The sequence below is a fragment of the Erpetoichthys calabaricus genome, chromosome 16 (genome assembly GCF_900747795.2).
Source record: "Erpetoichthys calabaricus chromosome 16, fErpCal1.3, whole genome shotgun sequence".
NCBI classification, from domain to species: Eukaryota; Metazoa; Chordata; class Cladistia; order Polypteriformes; family Polypteridae; genus Erpetoichthys; species Erpetoichthys calabaricus.
Genome location: NC_041409.2, coordinates 75,305,808 through 75,316,362, shown reverse-complemented (window position 1 = coordinate 75,316,362; position 10,555 = coordinate 75,305,808). Strand labels below are relative to the sequence as shown.

General features: G+C 43.6%; 2 protein-coding genes across 2 annotated transcripts in view; one reads left to right on the top strand and one right to left on the bottom strand.

The window, feature by feature from the left end:
- Nucleotides 1–4,179: 4,179 nt before the first annotated feature.
- On the bottom strand, nucleotides 4,180–8,730 carry ckba (creatine kinase, brain a). The gene is made up of 8 exons (XM_028821856.2): nucleotides 8,589–8,730; nucleotides 7,953–8,154; nucleotides 7,409–7,563; nucleotides 6,676–6,808; nucleotides 5,788–5,959; nucleotides 5,523–5,646; nucleotides 5,217–5,406; nucleotides 4,180–4,832 (listed from the first exon to the last, which is right to left on the bottom strand). Exons 2-8 carry the CDS (start codon nucleotides 8,143–8,145, stop codon nucleotides 4,654–4,656), a joined length of 1,146 nt encoding a protein of 381 aa, XP_028677689.1. The 5' UTR covers nucleotides 8,146–8,154; nucleotides 8,589–8,730; the 3' UTR covers nucleotides 4,180–4,653.
- A 1,122-nt stretch (nucleotides 8,731–9,852) lies between these two features.
- The window catches only part of trmt61a (tRNA methyltransferase 61A), a 50,399-nt gene continuing 49,696 nt past the window's right edge, over nucleotides 9,853–10,555 (top strand). The window contains exon 1 of the mRNA XM_028821981.2: nucleotides 9,853–9,922. The gene's annotated coding sequence lies outside the window, so the exon portion shown is untranslated. The remainder of the gene's footprint in view (nucleotides 9,923–10,555) is intronic.

The window sequence follows — 10,555 nt, the reverse complement described above, 5'->3', positions numbered from 1 at the left end:
ATATTCCTTGTAATCCATCCCTTCTAGCCCTGGAGTCAACCTAGTTACTCTTCTCTGGACTTTTTTTCTAATGCTGTTATGTCCTTTTTGTAGCCTGGGGACCAAAAACTGCACACAGGACTCCAGATGAGGTATCATCAGTGTGTTATAAAATTTGAGCAGAACCTCTTTGGACTTGTACTCCACACATCAAGGTGCTATATAACCTGGCATTCTGTTAGCCTTCTTAATGGCTTCTGAACACTGTCTAGTAGGTGATAATGTTGAGTCCAATACAACTCCTAAATCCTTCTCATAAGGGGTACTTTCACTTTTCGGACCTCCCATTGTGTATTCAAACCCAATACGTTTACTTCCTATGTATGTAATACTTCACTAACATTAAATTTCATCTGCCCAAGCCTGTATGCTGTACAGGTCCCTTTGTAATGACTCAGTAGATGTGAGATTATCTGCAACCTTAACCAGCTTGAGTTTGATATTCCTATCCAAATCATTTATGTACTGTATATTAAATAGCAGCCCTAGCACGGACCCCTGCAGAACACCATTCTTAACATCAGCCAATTCTGATAGGAAGCAGAGGGTGATGTGTGAGGAGCCCTGTGTCTACTACTACTACTACTACTGCAGCCCTCCAGGAGCCGAATTTGACACTCCTGTTTAAATGCAATGTCACTTAGTCAGAGGTCTGTCCATACAGCATGGGTATGAAAGCAGAACCTAGCTTTAGAATGGCCGTCAGCCCAGGTTCATGCGAACACTTGTACTGGACCAGTTGAGTGTGCTCAGGTAACATAATAGATAACACAACAAATTTGTCCACAGTATAGACGTGGCCCAGTTTTTTGGTCTCCTTACAGCTCATTGAAGAAGTGCTGTATGCCTCATGAAATTGGATTAAATGAACTGCAATTGTCCCACGTATACCAGTGTGCCTTTGCTATGTCATTGAGTAAAAAAGATCTTCTAAAATGGCCTGGATGCATTTGTTGGTACTTCTAGAAAAAATCGTAAATACAGTAGTTGGATTTGAGTGATTTTTCAAACTAGCTGTTTTCTTGAATTCATATCATGTCTCCAATTGTGCATGGTCAAGGTCCATCAGTGTCTATTTGCACCATCCATTGCTTTTTGAGTGACAGTGGACTTAATGGGAGAAGACCCAGGAGGGTCTCACTGTTGAAAGAAAAACATAAAAAAGCAGACGAGAATTTGCTAAACTGCTTATTGACAAGCTGCAGTGCTTCTGTGAGAATGTCCTTTGGACACAGGAGACAGAGCTGATGTGACTTGCTGAATAGCTTCCGTATTAAGTGCACAGATGAAAAAATTAAGCTTTTATAGAAAAGAACACCAGACCTACTGTTCAACATTGAGGAGATTCACTTACGTTTTGGGGCTGCTTTGCTGCATCAGGCATGGGGTTCCTGGAGTCTGTGCAGGAAATAATGAAATCTCAAGGCATTCTGGAGTGAAACGTCCTACCCAGTGTCAGAAAGCACTGTCTCAGTTGTAGGCCATGGATCCTTCGTACAACAAAATAAGGACCAAAAACACACAGCTAACAAGCACCCAAGAATGGCTAAGAATGAAACATTGGATTATTCTGAAGTGATTTTAATCCAACAGAAGATCTATGGAAAGAAACTGAAAATCTAGTCTGGAGTAGTTTGTGCAGGATGAGTGGGCCAGATGACCTGTGGACAGGTGCAGAAGCCTCATGGAGATCTTGAGGAATCGCTTGTTTACAGTGATCATGTGCATCAAATTTTTAGGTGAAGGGTCCCATCATTTTTGTCCATTCCATTTTCATGTGTGTTATTTGAAATATTCTGTTGAAAACAAAGTCTGATTTTGGTTAAATATGCAAGAAATGATGATGGGTGCCAATTACTGTGGTCAGTTTCAACTTACTTCAGAGACAATTGTGGGCTCTTTTTTTTTGTGGAGGGGTACCAACAAAATTGTCCACAACAGAGCAGACCAAAGGTTCCCTTTATAGGAGATGGGATAAAGTCGGAATGAAGGGCATGCACATTGAATCCAAATGTCAAGAATGATGGGGCTGTAGCTTTAGATTTTAAGCAAATGTTAAACGGAATTTAAATATTCTTTGGTTGATGCAGACAGTACTGTAGGTATGCAATATTTGGCTGATCATTTACAAATTATTTGGGATTTAAGCGGTTTGTTTCTCTGCAGTCCATCTTTGGCAAGTTGTTAGTGCTTCATGAATAGGTTGAATGCACTTGATGCACAATTATTACCTTGTAAGTACAGTAGTTTGCAGAAATAGCTCAAAAAATTGTCCGAATGTTATTTGATTAGAGGTGTTCAAACTTTTACACACCTCTCTAATAATAAACATGTTGCCAGGTTCTGGTTTCATTGTCATGCTTAGTTAATTTAGTGGGGGGTCTCTGCATACCTTGACTTTCCTTCAAATGTTCAGGTTTGCAACCTTCTCTGCTGCTTTGCTTCAGGTCTGCAGCTGTGATTGTGGTCTATTGTATGTAGTAAAATATCTGCAGGTACTGTACAAGTGTCATTGTGAAGCAGCCCCATTAATATTTCTCTGAATGGATTCTTATTTTACTGCTCCTTCTGCAGGAGAAACCTGAACATCTACAAGAATGATACACCTCTGTAGCATCAATGAATGCAGCATCAATGAGGGAAAGGACATGGAGCAAATACCCTTGAAGGTAGAGGAGATGCTGTGGAACAATGGAAACACACTGGCTGGACTGTGGGCCATTTGCCATTTAACTTCTCCAGCAATCCTTGAGATTTTACCCATGCAAGTTTTTTTTACAATAATGAAAACTTCCCATCTACCATAAAGCGTTTTAAGCTCTAGGCTAAAGTGTGCTGGGGCAGCTATTGGAACTTATAAAATTTAAGCAAGGTCAATCAACACTGCCCAGTTTTGTCTCATATTCAAGATGTCACACAGGAGCTCTTGAAGCAACTTGCCTGCTGGTAGGATGCAGGACAGATAATGTCCAAGGAGGCTGCTTAACCAAGTTCAGTAGGGGGGGAAAAAAAAAAAAAAAAAAAGCTGCTGGCGCCCACCATTGCTGCCGAGTTTCCACATTACTCCCCCCTGTGTCATCCATCAGTATGGCAGGTCCAGGTGTGCATGAATGCTGAAAATATTTTGTGAACAGGACAGACAAGATGGAATGCCAAGTTATGAACATCCTTCAACACTGCAGAAAACTGCAAAGGATGAAAATACTAAATCAGCCGACTATTTTTCTGTTCCATGTGAGCATTTCAAGTCATACCACAGGATTAATTTGAAAATTTGTAAGTTGAAAAATAAAGGCAGCGAGCCCTCCTTCAGCCGCATTTCTTTTGGAGTTGGCCCACTTCTGAGTGCAGCACCGTTTCATGCTTTTGATTTTTGCAACACACAAGTTTCATTCAGCAGACACTGCAAGGTCTTTGGCATTTCATTTACACGATTAAAGTTTGGAGATGCCAGGGTATGTGAGGAGTAACTGCAGCCATCAGAAATTGTATGGACTGAGACTTGCCAGGTCTGAAGGGTTCAATCCATTCTCACCAGCCCTCGCCAGATGAACACTCGCATTGCTACCATTGTCCGGTCAGGCCAGTGACGACATCCTCCTATAAAACTTTTCATGTTTAAACACACCTCTACTAAATTGTTAATTAAAACTTCCATGTTTAAACAATTCTACAAAATTAAATAGGATGGCTGGTTGAACACCATTTTCAGCCTAGCTTCAAAGCCAGCCAGCCAGTCACTCACTGAATTCATGGACACTGCGCATCAGCTCAGTTGTTTCCTGCTCCTGCCCAGAAATTTTTTTTCTCATGGGGTGTGCACGAGACATTTAAGCCATCAATCACTTGCAAGAACACAAACAAGCAGCCAGCTGTAGGATGGCAAACACCCAGATACCCTTGGAGACCATTTTGAAGCAAGACAAGCTTCCCAGAGTTCCCACACTCAACTTCAACTTCTTGCTATGATATTCAAATTCAAGTTGAATAGTTTAATTACAATCATAAAAAAAAACAAATGCCTGGCAATTAGACTGGCACAACCTTCAAAATCCTCAAGTGCATGGGATGCTCGAGAAAAAAAAACAAAAAAAAAAAACACTTCAATCTTTATGCCATTCATTTGATCAAAGATACCAGTTTGGGTTTTAAAATCAAACCTTTATTGGATTCTACACCATTAACTGCTCTGAGGAACCATACATAGCAACTCAGGATAGGCACCAAGCATGGTGATATAGTGCCTGCATGATGGTGAAACACACAGCAATGTTCATCTTGTCTGGCGTGTCCTACAGAAACACGTCTAGCTAGATCTTTGACAGACGAAACATTAAGACAATGAACATGCAGAAGCTGCCAACCCCTTGCTCACCTGTGGCTGCAATCTACTTTGCATCAGGAGAAAAAATAAAGTCCATTGGGCAAAAAAAAAAAATTATTCTTTGTTATAGAATCCATCTTCAGCAAAATCGCAAAACCATCACACACACACACACACACACACACACACAGATCTTCTATCGTTGTCGATGGAAGACTTGTCTACAAGTAGTGCCACTAGAGTTTGGAGTGCAATCCTGGAACTGATGCAATCTCACTGGGAAAAGTGCTTTATTTCTGTGCTGGCATGAGGTCATCGATGGACTGGCCTTTCTCTAGGCGCTTTTCCATTTCAATAAGCAGCTTCACTCCATCTACCACCATCTGGACCAGCTCCACCTCAGAGAATCCTAGACGATCAGCATTAGAGATGTCAAAGATACCACCAACAGCAGCCGTGTCCACACCACCTGAAGGACAGACAGAGTAAACATTTTACAAAGTGACTGAAGACCGCTCCTAGATGCAGCACCTCAATATACCCAGTGCAGGATGGTAGAGCTTAGATAGGAAGAAACCTTGGAAGAGGAACAGTTCTTCACACTTGTGTCAACTTTAACCTACTGTTGCAGATCAGGGTCTTGGGTGGAAACTACAGCCTGTTCAGACCCCCAGCCCCAACAAAGCACTGCATGAATTCTCAAGTTGCTCTTTTGCCCAATAGTACACATCTTGGACTGTGGTAGGAACCCCAAACCACACAGTACATTTCTTTTCACATATGTCAGACAGAGAGTAATCCACTTAGGAATTTAGCCAAGGTACCCATCATGTTATTTGGTACAACTGCCTACCTGTTCCACGTTTCTGCAGTCGCAGCTTCTTCAGAGCTTCACCAAATTTCTCATGCTTACTGAGATGAGGCAATTTGACATGGACGCCACCACGGAGACCAGTGCCCAAGTTTGAGGGACAAGTCAGAATGTAGCCCAGATGCTCATTCCACATGAACTCATGGCCCTTAGTCTTGAAGAGAGACTCAATCTAAATAAAACACAGCAAAGCAAATAAAACTTGAGAAATCTCAAAAAAAAAAGTTCTGAAATATGGGCACAGCATCAAGGGAACTACTGCACATCTGCCCACAGCTTTCCTGGTACCTTTGTTAGGCCAGTGCAGAACCTTTTGAAGACTTCCTTCATGTTCCCTCCTTTCTGCATAGAGATGACTCGGAGGTGGTCCTCTTCATTGATCCAAACCAAGAAGGTCTTGTTATCATTGTGCCTAGAAAATTGGGTGTCCATTAAAAGTTTTGGAGGCTGTCTATTAGGGGATCCAAGAAATGCAAATCATGCACCCACCCCTCCCTCCCTCCCTCCCTCCTTCCATCCTAGGCCCATGACCTGCTCCCACTTCTGTAGTTACCAGATGCCCCTTGCATCAGGCCAGTCACGTCCCATTCCAGATGCCAAAAGTAGAGGGGAGACAGGTTTGTCAAAGAGGAAGTGGTCATCGATCAGCTGCTGCTGCTCCTCCTCAGTCATGTTCTTCAGAGCGTAGTATTTACCCTTCAGGTCACCATCCAAGGCACCCAAACCTAAAAAATTTGAGAACAGAATTTAAAGTACTTCAAGGCTTCTAAAAACTGTCACCCACTACACTGTACACCACAGAAGAAAAAGGGCTGATCAGCTACAAAATACAGAGGACAAGTGTGAAAGCAAACCATTCATGATCCTAATTCCAGAGACCTTTAAAATCCATTTTCCCCAATCTCCTTATCCAGGCAGGGTCATAGGAAAGCTGTAACCTCTCAACAATCATTGGGCACAACAGAACCCTTTGCTGGGTGAATACACAAAACAGGAAACCCTGGACTTGAGCCCCAGGCTCATTTTCCTATAGAGAGGCAGCAACACTTACCACTGTGCCACCTAGACCATAAATTGCACATTCAACCAACCACCACCACCACTCAGAAAGTGAAGGATCTGCAGCCTATGCTGGCAGCATTGGGCACAAGGCAGAGGAGCCAGGCATCACTAAGCACACACTCCTCTCCCGTGGACAGGCCGAGTCACCATTAGCAAATGCAAGAGTGCAAACTCATTTTCCTCTCCAAAATATTAAACCCAATTCCTTAAAGCGTATGGGCTACGGTGCTAACCATTGTGCTCCATTCCATACAGCAATCTCAACAAGCAGAAATGTACTCAAAACTCTCAAGTAAACCCGCCAAACTACCAGCACTCTCCACTAGAGGGCAATGTAATCCCAGGCCCGAAATGGAGTAGCCAGGAAAGTGACTTTTACCTTCCACTGCAAGCTTCTCAATGGCACGTCTCTCCCCACGACTACAGTGAGGAGGCAGGCAGAATCCACGAATGCTCCGACCAGTTCGGACACGGGAACTCAGGACATAGTTTGGATCCAAGTCATCGCCACCCTGCAAAAGATCACACCCTACTAAGTTTTTAAGTGTATGTAAATGTTAATACCAAGTTAATACCAAAGGGACCTTGACACACCGGAGGCTACAGGGAGCTTGCTTTTCCTATACAAATCTCAGGCGAAGCAGCCATTAATTCTGTTTATTGAACACATTTAATCCAGATCTAGTCCTGTGAGACGGCTAATACAAGCCCATCTTCTCACAGCATCCATTTTAAATGTTGTCAATTCAACCAAGCTGGAGGCCTTTGAAAAGTAAAGCAAATACCACACCGTGCTGGGGCCGGGACTTGTACTGAACCATTATGAGACAGCACTGGTAGCCACTACATTTTGATGCTGCCCAGTTTTAAGTTCCAGTACTACAAAATCACTAATAGTTAATTAAGGTTGCCACTGCTTACAGGAATAGAGGGAGACCATGCACAATACAGATACAAGAACGCTTGAACTAGGGTCCAATATTTGAACAGGCAACACTGACAATCAGGTCTTCTATCCCGAGTGATTACTGGGCAATTGCAAATATACAGGGGACAACAGAGCATGCAGACCGCTTCAGGTATAACGTGCAACACAGAGTCGACAAGCATACCTTCAGGTTGTCAGGATTCAGATCGGTCTTGTGCTTGTCAGTTGGTTTGTACCCTCCATGCCTGTCCTGAATGACTGGGTCCAAAAGATCCTTGAAAACCTCGTATGTCTCCTCGTCGCCTGCCACGCAGCCCACGGTCATAATAAAAGGATGGCCTGCAAGAAGATCAAATTAAGTGTTTTCATTTGACACATTTTCCTGTGCAAATTTGTTTTATATCCCAGTCACATCAGGAATGTGAAAATGGGTGAAAGGACTCCAACCAGGCCTGGACCTTATGAGTCTTTTTAAGATTTTTGCAACTTTTCAGAACTAAACTAAGTACTCCTTCGTTCTAAAGGACAAGCTTTTGTGAGGTGCCCTCAATGCACTTGTGCCAGGATAAGCTGGCGTGAGGGGAGTGCCGTTGACAGGAGAGGCTGCAGCACTAACCTTCAGCAAGGTCACCACCAGCTGAAAGGATAAGAACCTTACATAATCTATTCAGGACTTTTATATAAGGTGGGGGCGACATACAGCTCCATCTTTTCCAGGTGCGCATTACCTGGATTGTCGACCCCGGTTTGAATAATATCATCCAGGGTGAAGCCACTGGTGGTCTGCTTTTCCCGCAGCTTCGCATACATCTCTCGAGTCAACACCTTGGCCATATGGTTGTTGTGCTTGCTCAGATCCGGGAGCTCCTGGTCCGCTGTAAACTTCATCTTCGTCGCATTGTGGGTATTACTGAAAGGCATGGCAATCACCTGGACAGGAGGGACAAACAGATTAAGGTGTGAGGGGGGCATCGTGACCCGATGCTTAAGAATGCAGGAATGGGAGTGGATGGGAGAGTAAGACAATACAATGCCAGAGAAGCCATTCCACGACCCCGAGGCATCCTTCTCGAGGGGGATCCCGGTATGTCTGGTTTAGTAAAGTGAGCGCCTAACGGGGACGGATGCGTCACGCGCGGAGATGAATAGGCAAAAAGGGAAGGGAAAGAATGAAAACACCACGGCGGAGGGGGGCAGAGACGGAGGGAGTAGAGGGTCTTTTTCCAAAAAAAAAAAAAAAAAAAGACCGCATCTGTCAATTTAATCTCCGCCAATTAAAGTGGGTCCCATACTGCACGCTATTCACTCGCTAACTCCTAATATTAAGGAGCGTTGCGAGGCCCACCCGCAGTTCATCATCTTACCTTCTAATGCTGCTTCACTTGAGAATACCTATGCGAATACTGCTGCGAACACGTTCTAGCCTTCCTGAGGACTAAATACAACGACGCCTAATCCACTGTCTAGAATTGAAGTAGCTTCACTCGTATTTATATAGGAGAGCAGCTGCGTTCTGATTGGCTGTTATTTGGAGTCCATTCATTCAATTGGAGGAGAGCCGCGGGCAGAAACATTCACTTTTAAGAAAAGGCGCAAGCGGCTCACGTGAATATTTGGTGACTAGGACGTTTTGAATGTCATCTCTAAACTCTCCTGCCATTTTGGCAGCGAATGGTGCCTTATAGTTGGAGTTTCGCTGAGTGGTGGTCCCGTGTCCCGCCCCCATTTATGTGATAAGCACAGCCCGGTGCAACGGGACGCTGCACTGAAGAAAAGCCGATTACATAATTAGACATCGCGTAGACAAGCAGGTGTCGTTCTGTATGTTTTGCAGCCAGCCATCTCTGTACCGGCTTTAGCCAGATACAAATAGGTGGGGTGGCAGCCCACCAGTCCACCATTTGGTACACTGACACACAACTGTCCAGTTTAGAGACATCTGCAGACAGAAATCGGTGAACCAGTGAAAATGCTGTAACTGAACTCACTATAGTCTATATGTTGTTTATGTCATTTGAATTTGCAACTTATCCCAATAGTAGTGAAATTGTAATTCTTAAAAACATTGGAATGATGATATAGAAAACAAGGGGTTATTTAACAAAAGAGCCCGCCGTCATCGATCACACCAGCCGACAACATAACGTGGCATTTGATGCACTTAATAAACATCATTGTAATGGTATAAGAAATCACCGTGTTAATAATAGAAATATTTATTAGACAGCCTGGAGCGAATTGGGCCAAGAAAATTGTTTATGCTTTATTATCCATAAATTCAAGCATTTAAGAATTTATTCTACCAGTGATGGAAATGGGTCGAACTTAATATACATAGCTGAGGTCCCCAGTTAAATGTTGCTATTTTGCTCGTCTATAAATTTGCAGTGTTTTCCCGCACATCCTAAAGACTTAATTTTCGGAACGAGTGAGCGTGCGTATCTGCGTCGAATGGCGTACATTACTGGGTATTTGTTGGTGCCTTTTGTGCCAAGTACTATTAGACTTGAGTTCTCCGCCACTATTAAAATGTAGTTTTGGGTTCGGAGATGGATGAATGGACGGTTGATGACAACGTTTACACGTCGCTGGCACCTTTAAGGAAGGCTCGTGTTTCTTTAAATCTCCACCGACGTGGGTGATGTCATCACTGTGCGACGGCGCTTTCAGCTAGGTTGGTTTACCGCGGGCTTGACAGGTAAGTTGCGTGCCCGTTTATGTTTGAGGGAGGGCCGCGTTGTGTACCGCTCTTTTTTGGGGGGGATTGTCAAGTGGCAAATGACTGATTCGTGGATCTCCTTAAGTCTGGGATGAGTTTGTAGTGGATGTATGGCCACTCACGTGTGCTCTCGCGCCATCGTCAAGAGCCCGAAAGTCAGACTGAAATGACTTCTCCGTGTGGGGGAAGAGTTACCTAAATAACTCGAATGCTGTTTATACTATATGGGCTATCGCCAGAAAGTTTTTTTTAACATTTTTTATTAAAGCGAACGTTTATAAAGTTGATGCCAAATGGGTAAAATGGGCTCTTTTTTTAAATGTTACCACAACAATGGTTTCTTCGCATCAGGTAGTTTAACAAAAACTGACAACGTGCTCGTCTACGATATTCGTGACTCGTCAGAGTCCACATTAAAGTGACCCCCGGTAAGTGACTTTCAATATCAGTCCACCAGTTTGTAACTGAAGGCCACTCCATTGGATTCTTTCTTGGTACACGGGCTACTGCGCTCACTGAAACGAGTACACGAAACAACGCACACGTACACCATTATTAACTGGGCTCTAAGTGGGGCTGTGGCGACACGAGGTTTTATACGAGAAACTCTGA

Coding starts and splice junctions, on each gene's coding strand:
- ckba (XM_028821856.2), bottom strand. CDS start 8,145: ATGCCTTTCAGTAATACCCACAATGCGACGAAGATGAAGTTTACAGCG. Junction 6,809..7,408: donor TGAATCCTGACAACCTGAAG/GTATGCTTGTCG, acceptor GATCTTTTGCAG/GGTGGCGATGACTTGGATCC. Junction 5,960..6,675: donor TGAGAAGCTTGCAGTGGAAG/GTAAAAGTCACT, acceptor CAAATTTTTTAG/GTTTGGGTGCCTTGGATGGT.